Genomic DNA, 16146 nt, shown 5'->3' with positions numbered 1-16146 from the left:
CTGAGGTTATTGCACACGTAGCGTTTCCATAAATAACACAAACACAGCTGTTAAGACTAAAATTCTTAAAGTAAGAATTAATCAAACGATTTTAATATACTATGCTAAAAATTGTGTCATGGTTAGTGTCAAATTAGTAAGCTACTTAAATAGCACGTCTTAGTTACTTCGGAAACAAACCGTTTTACGGACTAAAAGGTATTTTTTTAATTAGTATTATTAGTATTATTTTTATGTTAGATGCTTTAATTAGTCGTTCAAAACGAACCGTTCGAAAGAACCGATTCGCGGAAATGATTCGGACCACCCAGCTACTCAGGTGTGCGCTCGTGCCTCTCTCAAATTCTCCACCTGTTGCATCCGCGAGCGCAGAGACTGCAGGCAAGTATCTTTATGATTACTCAAGGAATTAAAAGTTTAACTAAACCCAAAACAGCATTTTATCAGTTTATTTAGAGCCGCTAGTCACTGGCGTTTCTAACAGCGTTTGCAACGAACCGTTGCACAATAACTTTAAAGTAAAACACAAACACAATGTCAGTAGTACTACGCATAGTCACGTGAACTTCAATACGTTTGTTTGATTTTTATCTTAAAGTATTAAAAGTGCGAAATATGAATTGCATGTGTTTAATTAAAGTGTCACTTATTTACAGACGGCTTTTATTGGCAAGTTACGTGGCCATCGCTTACTTGGCAAATGTTGTTAAAATCGCCTTTGTATATACAGTATCCTACTACAGCCTTTAAAATTACTATAACAATGTAAATGTACTTTCCTCAGATTCAGCTTGTGTGATCTTGGCCAGGAGGGAGCATGAGTCCTCAAATTCAAGATTTATTCCATGAAGACGCACAGGTAATGGCCAATCTGTACATTTTACCCTAAGAAAAAATAGAAAAGCATAATTTCAGATCCTACTACTTTACCCTGAGTGGAGGACCTGACATTAATGGTGACTTGTTTAGATATGAGTGACACTGGTTTGTGTAGGGTTCCCAAAGTAATGCTCAGCCTTGGTGGAAGGTGCAGCTTTTCGTCTGGGAGCCTGTTCTTTTCGGCACCTGGGATGGAGTCTTTACTACATGCATGATCAACATTTTTGGGGTGGTGCTCTTTTTGCGGACTGGCTGGCTTGTGGTAAGTTGTTTTATCACAGATTTCGATGTGTTTGTAGTGGATACGTGTATCAGAGAATCTATTAAAATGCCATATGAAAAGGAAGCCCATTACCACCACAAAAAAAAATAATAGTATTTTTGTGAGACACAAACTTACAATTCTGAGGAATAATTTAAATTTTTGAGATCTAAACTGAATTAACTTTTTTTGCAATTCCAAGTTGATTTCTCACAATTCTGCTTTTATATCTCACCATTCTGACCTTTTTGAGTTTATATCTCGCAGTTCTGTGGAAAAAAGTCTGAATTGTGAGATGTAAACTAAGAATTGCGAGAAAAGTGCGAGGGAGATAGAAAGTCGCAATTTACCTTATTCATTATTTACCTTCCAATGAAAATGTTGTCTTTTTGTCCTAATGATCATCTTTAGGGTAACACGGGTGTGTTGCTGGGCATGCTTCTGGTATCCATTGTGGTATTGGTCGCCTTGGTTACAGTGATGTCAGGCGTTGGCGTGTGTGAGTGTTGCAGCGTGGGTAACGGTGGGGTCTATTCCATGATCTCCACTGTGCTCGGAGGGAGGATTGGAGGAACTTTGGGACTCTTGTATGTGTTTGGACAGGTGAGCAGCTCCTGTCTGTATTTTGTTGCATATATATTGGGTGGTCAGTTAACTGTTTTCATTTATGTGTCTTGTTGGCAGTGTGTGGCTGGAGCGATGTACATCACTGGTTTTGCCGAGTCCATTGCACAGATGCTGAACTTACAGAGCATGTGGGCAGTGAGGGGCTTCTCTGTGGCCGTTCTGATTGGCCTGCTTGGGATTAACCTGGCCGGGGTAAAATGGATTGTACGCCTTCAATTGGTTCTATTGGGCATATTAGCTGTGTCCACTCTGGATTTTGTCATCGGGACATTTAGTCATCTAGATCCAGGTGAGCTATTGTGAAATGCAAACAAGATTACATCAAGGGTCATTTATATTGGGATTTTAGTTAGTTTAAAGGGGTCATATGATGCAATTTAAATGTTTTCCTTTCTCTTTGGAGAGTTACAAGCTCTTGGTGCATAAAGAAAATCTGTAAAGATGCAAAGACTAAAGACTCAAATCCAAAGAGATATTCTTTATAAAAGTTAAGTCAACCACACCCTCCTAAAACGGCTTGTTCTAACACGCCCCCACGTCTATGTCACAAAGTGGGAAGATTTGCATAATGCCACCCAAATGTTCATGCAAAGAAAGAAGGCATAACTTTTATTCTCACTGTAGTATTGCTGTTGCTAATTTATATATATATATATATATATATATATATATATATATATATATATATATATATATTTTTTACATTTTACATTTCTCTTATTTCTACTCGTTTCATATTTCTGTGTTTTCATATATGTTGTAATATGTTTTTATTGGAGTAGTTGAAAAGCAGTTGAATGCAGCTTGCAAGCTACAATATAGATACTACTTTTCAAAACGCTTGGGGTCAGTAAGATTTTTTTTTTTTTATAAATCAATACTATAACAATAATACTTTTAATAAATCAATAATTTTCTTCAGCCAGACTATATAAAATTGATCAAATAAGAAAAAATATTTTACATTGTCAAAATGTAAAAACTGTAAAATTTCTATTTCAAATAATTGCTGATATATTTTTGGCTATTGGGCTTTTTATTAATCAAGAATCCTGAAATAAATTAACAAATGCAAACAAAAATCATTAAGCAGCACAACTATTTTCGACTTTGATAATCTTGAGCACCAAATCATTTTAGAATAATTTCTGAAGGATTCTGGGACACTAAAGAATGGAGTAATGGCTGATGAAAATTCAACCATTGCTGGAATAAATTACATTTTAAAATATAGTAAAATATAGAAAACTGTTCTTTTAAAATGTAATAACATTTCACAATATTACTGTTTTTTTTTAAATCAAATAAATGCAGCCTTGGTGAGCAAAAGAGACTTTTATTTTTTTCTAATGTTGAACAATAGTGTATAAGTATTTCTATTTATATACAGTATTATCTGCGACTTCAGAAATTGCTTGTTTTCATCTTGAAGCTCTCACTTATTCACAATAGTTATTGGTAGTGAGAGACTACTTTAGCTACACTTAGTATTTGGCCGCATGTGTATAGAGGTTATATGTTAATGATTGGATTGTTTGAGGCCACATGATCTTGCAACAGCTGTCCAGTAGATGTCAGGGTAACATATATACGCTGCATTCTAATATCCTTATGTGTCTAGAAGTGCCAATTCACATATTTATTTATTGATTTATTATTTACATTTTCTTTTTCCATAAAACAGTTCAGTCTTAACAAACAGTGCAAGACAAGATTTAGCATACCAGGTTTTGATCTGACATTGCGATAGAATAAGCAGTAGATTAGTTAGACCTCCAACAGCCCTGCATGTGCTGGGAGGGGTGCACATGGCCACCAGGGCATACAGGGTCTCTTCCTAAAAATGAACGCAATTATGGAGCTTCAACACCAATCATAATATGGAAGTTAAAGTAACAGGAAGGGTGAAGTGATTTGTCTTCCAGTTATACACAGTTCTGTCATCTAGTCATCCTGGACCTAGCAAGAAAAAACTATATGCACTATTGTACAGTAATCAAGAGAATCCTGAAATAAATCCAAAAATATTAAGCAACTCAAATGTTATCAGCTTTGATAATAACAAGAAATCTTCAAGAGTTTCTTAAACACCATATTCGCATATTAGAATAATTTCTGGAAGATTATTTGACACTGACCCTTTGCCATTGCAGGAATAAAATTGTAATATTTCATAATATTATTGTTTTACTGCAATTATATGTATATATTTTAATGAGTGAAAGCATGAGTTAATGAAATGGAGCATGCTTGTAGTCGAAGAAGAATTAGCTAGATGTCTTGACAAATTCCAGTTTCTAAAGCTCTCCCAAGCTATAGACCTTTAATAGCAGAAATCCAGCTCTGTCACACATTTAATAATTTTAGGACATTCAGATCTAGACTTGTGTTAAAAATGTTTATGAAGGAAGCATTTATACAGTATTAAAAGAATTTCAACTCCCTCTCACCCTCTTACTCTTACTTAGTGCAATTTCAATTTGATCAAAGTTTATAATTGAAAAATTATGTGAGATATCTAATAGGAGTTATTTGCTCTTAGGACAAGCCTGCAGGCATTCTTAGTCCATTGTAATGTTTAAGTGTTTTGGCTGCCCACCTCAGACAGGGTCAGAATGTACTTTCACACTGGGTTTGCAGGAAATCCATCCCAGCTTTTCCTGTTCTACTGATTACTGGCTTCCTGTCCAGAGAAGAGGCAATACTCTAAAAAAAAGATGGTGTTCTCACTCTCTCTCTCATCAGAGAAAGTCAGACACACTGGGGTGTAATGGACTAAATATGCAGCATTACCCCCTAACTGCTGTCATGCTGCTCTGACCCCTTTTAGGAGCTGGACTCGGGCTGCAGTGTGTGCTGGCAGTGGGAAAAGGAGGCACTGGTTCCTCCAGGTTTTTTTCAATTAAGCCTTGTGCTTCTAAAGTGATCTCCCCATTGACACGACTCCAGGGGGTTGCACGGTTAAGGCCTGGGTGCCGCATGTGCGGGTAACCTGCCAGTGCCAGGAAAAAGGAGCTGCTGTGCAGATGTGTATACAGTTTGATGATACTGTTAATCACATATTCAAGGCTAGGTGGTCAGCACAAGGGAAGCTTCATAACCATGATGATTTAGAGATCCCAGTGTGATCACATTCCATGACAAGTTTAAAGGGTTCACAAAAGGAGACATTTTGTAGTATATCATGACCAGTCATAATAAAAGTGAATGGGGACTTCCTGGGGCTGTCAAGCTTTAACATGGAAACAAAAGTAGTGATTTCCTTGTAATTGTTTTTGTTGTCTCTCTCTCCCCCATTCTCGCTCTCTCTTTCCAATGCCAATATCTTGGAGAGTAGAGTTGTGTATTTTCATAATGTTGTATACAGTATAGACAATGATTATAAAATTTACATTTCTAGTTTTAGACAGAATTGACAATAAACAAATGAAGACCACAAATTGGCACTCCTGTGCATCTGTGCTCAGGTGATGCTTTCAAAAGAGTTGAGTTGAGTCATTTTGTAGTTTTGTGAGAGGAACAGATTGACATTTATGCCATTATTCACTGAAAACTGTCCCGTCTAGTGAGCTAGCGAGTTAAACTCAAGAACCGGATCAGTTGATTTACGAATTAATCATTCAGATTAGTTTGACACACAGCTACAGTATGACTTCAGAAAAATGGTGCATAATGCATAATTAGTCAAACAGTCTTTATGAGTGATACACTTATGATGTTCTGGAGCTTGGAAATATATTTGAAGGATAAAGAAGGAGGTCCCACAGTTTAGTACGGGGTGAACTATTCCTTTAAAAACTGAAAGCTGAAGGCCTGCACATAACTTGGTTGTGAAATAATTCTTGGTAAAGGATATGTTGGAGTTATACACCCAATGTTCACAGGCTCACTTAGCCAAAATGGTAGAAGGGTTGATGATCTTTTAATATTGCTACCTATTTCAATGTTTTGTTAAAACATTTGAAAATGTTATTACTGGAAAAGATGAAGAAAATGTGAGCACAATCCTCCCGAGTGTTCATACCATTGTGGTGAACACATTTGAGCTAGATTTAAAAAAAAAACGAGAGCACCTCCTAGTTCTGTCCCTACTACCACAAAAGAGGAGCTGTGAGAAGAGCTTCCCTACTCCTGTAGGCTTTTAGACTGGCTTTTATTGGTGTACATTCTCTTCTTCTGGTGGTGGGAAGATATTATAACAATTAGATTTTATATGAAAATATGGAAGCGTGCAGCGTCTTGAGAGCTGGCTTGTTTTTCCATTCACATACAGTTATTAGTTTTATGAAGGGATGATGTTCGTGTTATGGAGGATCTCAGCTATAACCTCAAAGACAGTCTATTTAAGCACCCAGAGTTGGACAGGAAACTGACATGCGCTCATAAGTTTTAGGTTAAGGGTGTTGACCGGGCTCACCCACATTTTTGGCTTGAGACAAAAGAGCAGGCAGGAAGCAGAGCCGAGTCTTTGCTAGCAGTGTCCACATCCTCCCATCCTCCTCTAAATCTTCAGATCAGGACTTTCGCTATAAATATCTGAACTGCAATCAGAATGGTTAGAAAGGTGGCAGGGAGGGCAACAGTAACAGCCCTGCTCTCATGCACTGTGTTCACTAGTTAAGTTTATTCTTGCACTTACTATTCAAAAAAAAAAGATAGATAGATATGGTTAATTTATGATGTGGTTAAGTATTGTAGGATGTGTTTTTTTCCTACCTGTGTGGTATAATCAGTGTATTTTGTCATTTCTGTGTCCAACTAAACTTTCTTTATGTACCTCCTCTCTACGTCCTTCTCCTGATCCTCTCTATTGTATCTTACTCTCGTTCTAGCTCTTTCTCTTTGTAGCCAAGAAACTGTGACTTGGAAGGGTAAGAACAGGCAGGGCTTCTGAAAGGGTGGTGACTTCCTTTTGGATAAACATGTCATTAATCCCAGAGAACACATTCTTTCCCATCACAAGATAACCAAGAGAGGGAAATGGATCATGATCTTGCATAGTCAGGCTCTGTAGATGTGTCTCTGCATTTCACTCCATCTTTAGTACACTTCTGACTAACTTTTATCAGCTCATTCATCTGTTGATGTTTGTCCATAGGTCAACTATTAATTAAATTATTTCTTAATTAAACACTTTTTCCAGCCAAACATTTCAAACCAGTATGACTTTTCTTTCTTTCTTGTTGATTGAATGCAAAAGTAGATGTTTTGAAGAGTGAGAGCCCTGCTGTTATGTGTGTGTGTGTGTTCACTGCCAAGTCCTAAAAAGAAAAAAAGCACCATGTGCTTTATCCTTGAAGTATGTCTATTTGATGTTTGCTATAATCCAAATCTTCTGAAGTTCTTCTGAAGTCTCAACCTGGGGTCCGGGGCCCAATAGGAGGCCTCAGCAATATTCCAAGGAAGCCTCAAGATGGCAAAACAAGCATTAAAAAAAGACAAAATAACTACAAATATAAGTATTTCTTATTTTAATTGACCTCCTCAGCAACATTTTGTCTTTAAAAGAAATCAGAATATTTAATGTATCAAGTGTGATTTATAGACATGGAAAAGTCATGTGAATAATAATAATAATTTAACTGATCAAATGTTTTTATTATTATATAAAAAAAATCTTAATCCAGTAAATACTGAACAGCTGAAAGTCATTGGCCTTTGAATACTCTGGACAGTGTTTTAAATAGGCTACTTGGAGTTCTAAAATCATCTATTTTATGTTAGCTTAATTCATGTAAATTTATGTTAGCTAAATAAATAAATATTAGCTTTGCATTATTTACTGAAATTCTACACTCTGTTGTGTCTTCATATTAAATATGCATAAAAGATATGAAAGCTGGAGCAAAGTAAAGATTATCAGTGAAATCTGATAACAATTTTTAAGCCTGTTCTTCACACAAAGTTCATGTGTGAAAGTCATGATGAAATATAGCCAATGAATCGTGAGTGACTACATTTATGTTGCGGTTCTTCTCCTTTTTGAGCTTTGCAGTAAAAACCAAAGTTTTAATGTGGAAAACAGTCTTCCAAACATCTCCTTTTCCTTTTCAGAGTTCTGTTAAAAAATAAAGTCAAACTGGTTTGGAATGACGTGAGGGTGAGTGAATGCTTTTATTGGGTGAACTAACCAATTAAGAGCACCTTTCTGTGACATTTATACATTTGTACACAAGTACACATACCTCCAGAAACATAGAGTGTCAGTGTTATCTAGCCTTAAATAGCTGCTACCCTGAGTGAAAATACCACTCATATGACTGTTCAGCACAATGGTGATATTACGGTTTACGTGAATGTTCTGCGGCGCCTGTTCTTGGAATGGTTTGTTTGCCTGTGAACACACCCAGAGCTTAGTCCGGCATCATTCCCTCCATCATGTCCATGCCGCAGAACTATTCAACTTGGCATGTATTTGCAAGAAAAAGGTTGGCCCTTGGTTTGCACGCATCTTGGCTGGGCGTCTGTCCCCCCGGGTTGTTACATAAAGGGCGGTGATGGTCAGCCACAGACATGCGGGGCTCTGCCTGTGTATGGCTATGGAGTCCAAACCTGTCATATTTCAAGCCAGATGTTTGTTCCACGAAACCCCAGGAACCCCTCCCTTTGATTTCAGGGTGAAAGGGTTATTGTATCAGTGTGCGATGGATCAAGATTGTCATGGATGCTGGTTTGTGGTCTTGCGCGGGAGGATATTTTCTAGTAAATGTTGCCTCTGTATGATTCAAGCCTGTGTTTTAAGCAGAGAGGTGGAAACTTGAAATCTGCTTCAGGAAGGTTTTCTGAAATTTGTTTTAATGTTATGAAATATTTAGACTGGTCTGTCTAAACATCAGATTTTTCAAAAAAGCCAAAATCTTTGCTTTACCTTTTCATAAAGATTCTAATTTACAGGAAACCTGTGTGTGTAATGTTTGTGTCTCATATACTCAGTGGATTTCAGAGATGAATCTGATTCTTATCATTGTGTCAGTGCAGAGTTTTTCCGTGAAGCACTCCGTAATGCTTTAGTAGTACAACTGAATTTTGTATTAAACAGTCTTTCCTAATATTGTCTTGTGCTGAACATGTTTATTGCAGATCATGGATTTGTTGGTTATTCAGAGGATCTTCTGCGTAAGAACTCCCTGCCAGACTACACAGCTGGCGAGACTTTCTTCACCGTGTTTGGGGTTTTCTTTCCTGCGGCGACAGGTGACTTTACACACACAAACAATAAAGGCTAAACTGTGATATAATAACCACTGATTAAATGACAGTATGCTGATATGAGGATTGTTTTTTTGCTATTCGGGGAGTAGAAGCCTGAAACTTCAGTGGCCTCAAATACTTGCAGCTGTACTGTATGTTAGTAGCTGTGGTTATATTTAGGATGCAGACATCCCAGAAATCTCTCATTTTGACTGAATTTCTTCTCATATTTAACACATTTTTGTTATATAATGAGGTTTCAGTCCAAGCATGGTGTCACTTGGACAAGCAAACTGCAACCAACGACAAGGTGATCTGAAATGGGGATTTTATACTTTTGATTTCAAGGAACCCAACACGATGATCACTCTGTGAGGCACCTTCTTCATAAAATAAAAAGGCAGCTATATATGTTTTTTAATTGATTATAAACCCATTCATATTGTGTAAAAAATATTTTTAAGTGTAATATTCCAGTTAGCAAAATTAAACCATTCTTTCCATAATGTATATTGATATTGTACTAAAATAAATTGCTAAAATATTCTAGAAAAAATGTGTGATTAACACATTTAAAAACAACAAAAAACAACAACTATATAATAGTTATGTTGTAAATATTATGAAAGTAAGTTTTCTGACCAGCCTGTAAAATAATATCGAAATATGAATTCATTTATTGAATGTTTAAGATCATATTTTGTTGATGTTAAGTACACATTTTGTCTTCAGGTTTGAATTCAGTTTGCATTATTTTATGATCTCAGACCACCTTTCATAATGCTTTTCAATTTAACTATTTTCATTGGCAAAAATCCCATGAATAAAACCAGTCAATATAAATATAAAAATGAGAAATAATTATCTACAGAATGTAAGAAACCCATAAATGTAAGCGATGTAAGAAAACCCACTTCGTTCTTGTCTTGTTTTACCAAACCAGCTTCAGCCTCCAGCAACGACTGAAAGATTGAATAATTAATTTGAGCAACACGAGGCCCTAATCAGTAGGGATCAAAGTGTCCTTTTTGCTCCTGTTAGAAGTCAGGAAGGCATTTCAAGTGAGCTCTGATATGTACTTCTATCTGTTGTTCAGTGTTTAAATGCCCCCTTGTCTCTAGTAACCCTGTGTGTGTGTGTAGGTGTGATGGCGGGATTCAACATGAGCTCTGATCTCCAGAGGCCTGAGCACAACATCCCCGTGGGAACTCTCGCCGCAGTCTTCACCTCGTATGTTTCTAACCACAACAGAAATCATCTTTAATTCTTCCTTAGCTCATCTTTAGCCTCTGTTTGTTTTGACTTTACACATACTTTAGAGTAGGCGCCAAAATAAAAATGAGAAACAGAATTATGATAAGCCTTCATGCCATGCAAAAAAAAAGTGTATGATATATAAATGAGTTTGAGTCCTTTTTTTTAAAATGTTTTTGAAAGAAATCTCTTGTGCTCACCAAAGCTGTATTTAATTGATCATACAAATACAGGAAAAACTGTATATTATTACAATTTAAAATAACATTTCTATTTTAATCAACTCCGAAATCATTCTTATATGCTGATTTGACGCTCTAAACAGTAGACTTTAATGAATGTAAAGTTAAAAACAGCATTTAGTTGAAACAGAAATGTTATGTAACATTAGAAATGTCTATTAATATAGATATATAAACAGTTCTTCTTAGATAATTTCTCTATAAATAGAATGAATGACTCTTGTGTATTGTGGGAATCCACAGGTGGTTCCTGTATCTCATCTTTGTGTTCTTACTTGGAGCCATTTGCACCAGAGAGGCACTGCGCTATGATTTCTTAATAGCGGAAAAGGTAATCTGATGTCATTACAGGCTTCAGAGGATGGCCATCTTGCATTGGTTTTTCCACTATTAACACTAATTGTTTCTACTGAAAGTGAGACTTGAGAATAGCACATTAACCACAGAAAATTTTTTACATTTGCATTTGTCACGCTAATGTCATTCCGATCATCTGCAGGCCCTCATAGCAAGGCATTTGAGGTCATTGTAAATGCTACAGCTGGTGTTAAGTATGTGAATGAAAACAGAGCCCAGTTGAGCACTGACCTTGCACATACCCTGACGTTTGATAGCCACACAGCTGCCAGTCTGCATAGATTACAGTGAGCTGCTAAACTAAGCTACATACCGGTAGTTAGTTTATGAATGTGTCATGCTCTAGCCTGGTTGTGGCTGACCCCCAGCTGTTCCTTAATGTGAGCTGTGATGTTTTGGGGTTAACACTCTACATGCAAAATGCATATTAAATGTATTGAATCTGCGAAAAGGTGCATTTTGCACAATGTAGTGTTACAGAACACAATCATTGTACTGTATTATTTTGAAACTGCCTACTCTCTCATTATTTACTAACAACACATTATAAGCTTTTTTCAGTCTGGCCAAGCGGAACAAAGCTGGGTGGAGTTCTCTACATTCTCTTTCCCTCTGTTTTTTTTTCTTCCCAGGTCTCCTTGGTTGGTTTCCTGTTTTTGTTGGGCCTCTACATCTCCTCCCTGGCCTCCTGCATGGGCGGCCTGTACGGTGCACCCAGGATCCTCCAGTGTATTGCCCAGGAGAGAGTCATCCCAGCTCTCGGATTTCTCGGGAAAGGGGTGGGTGCTTACAGGGAGATGATAATTATATTAATGTGTTTAAATTGTGGCTATATTCAGAAAGGGGAATGCTAGGATGTGTGGTTTTATGCGAAACAGTGGTTGAATCAAGTGATAAATCAAGGCTAAATCTATTCTGTGATTATAATCCATTTGAGTCCTTTCAGATGTTAATAAATGATTAGACATTAACAATTCACATAGGATAAAAAAGGAAATTTAGCATTTGTTTTTCATGCGCTTTGTGCAACTTTAATAAATAGTTTACTTTTTCACATGCAATATGTAGCTCAGTAGACGACCGGATGAGTTCCTAATTATAGTGTGCCAAAGTGCCCTTCAAAAAACGTGAAGGAATGAATTGTAACAATTGTGGCTTTCAAAAAGCACAGCACACCCTTTCCCCCGTCTGAGCTCTGTCTGACCCCTCTCTATGGGCTACAAGCTCGCCCGAGACATCTCGTCCTGAATCAACGTCCCAGAACAAACACAGGAAGCACAGAAAAGACCAACCCTGGTGGATCTGGAGCTGTGCCAGCCAGTAGCAGTAGTAGCGGCTCCATCTGAGAGATTTATGGGATCTGGGTAATGACCGCTCTGAGGTGACATGAGAGATGCTGTCTTCTTTGGGATGTTTTAACTAGATATTTTTACTCGCTCGTTACATAACCTGAAGAGTGTGAAAGAAATGAGGATGCATGGAACCAAAGCCATAAATCGAACTTGCAAAAGATTAATAAAAACTTGTGAAGTAGACTTGACTATGTTCCTATCCAATCCCATAATGCAGTAGGGCAAGCTCAGGAAAAACAGAAAAATGTTTATTGTAAAAGTAAGCTATTACAGATTTTTTTTAAAATAATAAATATAATATCTAAATTCAAAATATAATAACTCACAGAGATGCTAACTATGTACAAGTAGTCGGGACGCTTCCTTAGAAGGTGCCTATGTAGTGAGCAGACACTAGGTTATATATATATATATGTATATATATATATATATTGTCTTTTTATGTATTACAGCGAGGGCCCAATAAGACGCCTGTGGCTGCCATCTGTCTGACCAGCTTGGTCTCTATGGCCTTCATTTTTGTCGGCCAGGTCAATGTACTGGCTCCCATCGTCACCATCAACTTCATGCTAACCTACAGCATAATTGATTATTGCTATTTCTGTGTGGTGAAAACCCATGAGCTGCAGGTCCAGCAAAGGACGACGCTGACCAGGAGGTCAAGCTCCAGTAGATCACTTGTGTGCAGCACTCAGCCCCATTACGGCAGCAGTGGAGCCATCAGTGAACCTGTGAACGGCACACTGCTGGAGTTCACCAAGGACATGGACCAAATATTTCCATTGCCCAACACGGACACCGCTGATGAACAGAGAGTTTCTATTCCTGCCTCCAAGACCTGGGGCAGGAAGTCAAAGATTCCAGCTAAAGAAACGCTGATGAACAGTTTTGGGTGGGACTTGAACAGCAATGGACCATTAGATAAAGGAAAAGATGAAAAGGAGCCAGAACAAACTGTTGGATTAGATGATGATACCAGTAGCCACTCAGGACTTAAGGAGTCTGTCCTTACAACAGAACCCAAGAGGAAACAGTCTTTGCCTAATTCTGGCCCAGTTGAACTCGATCAACTCCCAAGAGAACAGATAGACAGAAATGGTACATAACTCTCTACAAAACTCTTCAATGTATATCAAAATTTGTATTACACCTTATATACCTTTTATTCACAGATTTAGAAACCAATCTTGAAGAATCAGAAATAAAATCCATCCAGGGTTCGGTCTATGGCAGATTTTGCAACCACTGGGTTTCATTCGTTGGTGTAAGTTTGGCAAAAATGATCCAGCCTGTAAGCAATAAGCTTGTAAGCTCAAATTTGTAATGCTGTTTTTATCTTTCTTTAGGCATTGTGCTCTTTTATGATAATGTTTGTTATCCAGTGGATGTACGCCTTGATTAATATTACAGTTGCCCTTATCCTCTTTCTCTACATTGGAACAACAAGCCCAGGTTTGCCAACAGGTAATTGTAAGAGTACATACCTTTTTATATGATCTAAATAATCTTTTAGAAATAACCCCAGTTGCTCATTATATACTGAAAATTGTCTGAAAAACTGACAATTGTCTGAAGCCACATACTGCTTATTTTAAGCCAAATATATTACTTGTACTGTAGGTCTAAGAAGGCTTGGGAGTTTTTTTTTTGTTTCGTTTTTTCTAGGAAAGGTTTGCAGGAATTTGATATTCGGATGAATATTTCAACTATTTATATTAAAGTCAATTAAAAATAGAGGTGTATTATGTACATATCCATCATTATGACTTTTTTTTGTTAGGAAATATAAAATCTCTGCCCACAGGTGCAGCAGCTCGCTTCAGTTTCTTCAGGTGGCTCAAGACCTCGCTGCATAATTTGGAGAGGTATGTTACATAGTCTCCTGTAGGCAGTTTTGACTCTTCCAGCATAAAGTCTGGTCCTTAATGCAGCTTTGTGTTGTAAAGAACCACCTACTTAGACATGAAAAGACAGTCTGATCTACATTTTTCATGATGTTTAAGGACAGGATTAGGGATCCGTTGAAACGGAAATTCTGGATGCACTTCGCCGGAAACCAAAAATGCTTTGTAGTAATTGTTTATTATTTTATTAAATAATAGCCTATAAAGTAATTTAATTACTTTAGATTTAATTTAACTCAGTAATTTTAATGATACTGAATAAAAAAACACAAGCCAATGTAATAACCACACTTTTATTGAAAGTAACAATGAAATCAGACAGAAATAATATTAAATAATATTAAATCATTTTTATTCAGTTCTATACAACAGAATCAGATGTAACGTTTTTGTTGTTGTTGACTAATTAATTATCCAAATAATGTATAGTACTACAAAGCTATTATTATACAAGAGGGTAGCATCATTTTACTAGCGTTGCCATGTTACAGCACAGTAGCGCTATTGCAAATAGGAACTACATAAAAAGTATACTACATAGAAATTTCCTGTCTGCACGTTCTTTGAGCAACTTTGCATTCGCTTTCAAATGGGTCATTAGTAACATAAAAGAACACACATTCATAGAGTGGAATATCGGTGCATCCCTTGCCAGGATTACTTGATACAGAAAATACCACAATCATGACATGGATGTTTCCACCAATGCTTATACAGAAAACACTGAAAAATTGATCCGATCAGAATTTCTTTCTGTCCAAAAGAAAAGTACTGATTATTTTAAAGGCATTCTTCAAAACACCAGTCTGAGTTAACAGTTTTGCTTATTGATAACTTGATACTATGTGCCTCAAATAAAATTCAGAATATCTTTGATATATGTCACTATTCCAAATCAGCTGAGATGTTGTCTTCATGCACTATGGAATATCTTTGAATGTCTTCTGATTAATGACATTCTTTATCTTGGCTTGTTAGGAGAGTTCTTCAATTAAAACTTAATAAAGCACTTACAATTATTACTGTTATGTGGGTATGAGTCCATTGTGGATGATGTGATTAGAACTACACTGTATGAATAAACACAAAACCGAACCTCACATTACCAGTCATTTGCCTCTCTTCTTAGGCGAGATGAGGCCCTTCAGGACCAGATTGTGGTGACACCCTCTTTGTCAGCTGTTAGAATGGAAACCAGGCAGCTGACAGAGGAAAATGCAGACTTTGCCTTACGTGATCGTTACCATCACTCCTCCTTTATCAGCACCACAGACAAGATAGTCCATTCTCAGTCCAACTGAGCATGTAACAACTGTGCCCTGCTAACCAGCTGGACTGAAAAAGTGGACACATGGGACTAAATAATCTTGACTGATCACTCAACTGAGCAGCACTTGAAATATATTTTTTTATTTACTGCATTTGTCAGGTAGTACTCAGAGGATTGAGTTTTATTTCCTGGAAAATCTGAAGGAAAGTAATAATGTTTGCCTGAAAATCGGGAATGTGCATGCATTGTGAATTAATTTGCCGCCATGCTTACATTAGGTTTAATGTGCACCATGGGTGTTTAATTTTCATATCAAGTAAATTTTGTCCTGTATTTTGATTGACCTCGTTGAGTCTATAACAAGTGCTGTGCCTATTCATACTAGAATGTGCCCCCTCCAAGTTAATTCTTCCAAAATAATTTTAATTTACAAATATATATATATGTTCTAGGGGGAAAAAAAACTATTTTCATGTTTCTTGTATATTCACATGGCATATTGCAGTTTTTGCAAATCACTTGCTCCAAACTTGTTAGACTTTCTTTTTCTTAGTGAAGAAAAATGATTTGGCATGAGAATCAAAAGCTGCTTTTCCCCATAATGTTAAAATACAAAATGATCTATGAATTCCAAACTTATTGTATGTTAGGTTGGGATTTGAACTGGGGGTCCCCAGGAAGTCTAACATGACAGTAAAGTACAGATGACACTAATAATGAATAAACTGCTGGCAAGCATCACTCTATGCTCCTTTTTAAGAAGGTTAGCTCATGGTGATTCATGTTGCCAGGAAATGCCAAGCTTAAA

General features: G+C 36.9%; 1 protein-coding gene across 3 annotated transcripts; it reads left to right on the top strand.

Annotated features, from left to right (window-relative positions):
* Positions 1 to 289: 289 nt before the first annotated feature.
* On the top strand, positions 290 to 15774 carry LOC113053037 (solute carrier family 12 member 8-like). Of its 3 annotated transcripts, none has more exons than XM_026217649.1 (14): positions 290 to 381; positions 785 to 859; positions 1028 to 1141; positions 1553 to 1744; positions 1826 to 2057; positions 8849 to 8962; positions 10102 to 10189; positions 10699 to 10786; positions 11445 to 11591; positions 12617 to 13262; positions 13337 to 13428; positions 13511 to 13628; positions 13969 to 14029; positions 15198 to 15774. In XM_026217649.1, the coding sequence occupies exons 2-14, from the start codon at positions 818 to 820 to the stop codon at positions 15367 to 15369; spliced, it is 2106 nt and encodes a 701-aa protein (XP_026073434.1). In that variant the 5' UTR covers positions 290 to 381; positions 785 to 817; the 3' UTR covers positions 15370 to 15774. The 3 variants fall into 3 exon arrangements, with proteins under 3 accessions (XP_026073434.1, XP_026073435.1, XP_026073433.1); XM_026217650.1 differs by having other exon boundaries at positions 995 to 1141; positions 12794 to 13262; XM_026217648.1 differs by having other exon boundaries at positions 995 to 1141.
* The last annotated feature ends 372 nt before the right edge of the window (positions 15775 to 16146 follow it).

Source organism: Carassius auratus, chromosome 34 (assembly GCF_003368295.1).
Source record: "Carassius auratus strain Wakin chromosome 34, ASM336829v1, whole genome shotgun sequence".
NCBI classification, from domain to species: Eukaryota; Metazoa; Chordata; class Actinopteri; order Cypriniformes; family Cyprinidae; genus Carassius; species Carassius auratus.
This window is presented reverse-complemented; position numbering and strand designations above follow the sequence as displayed.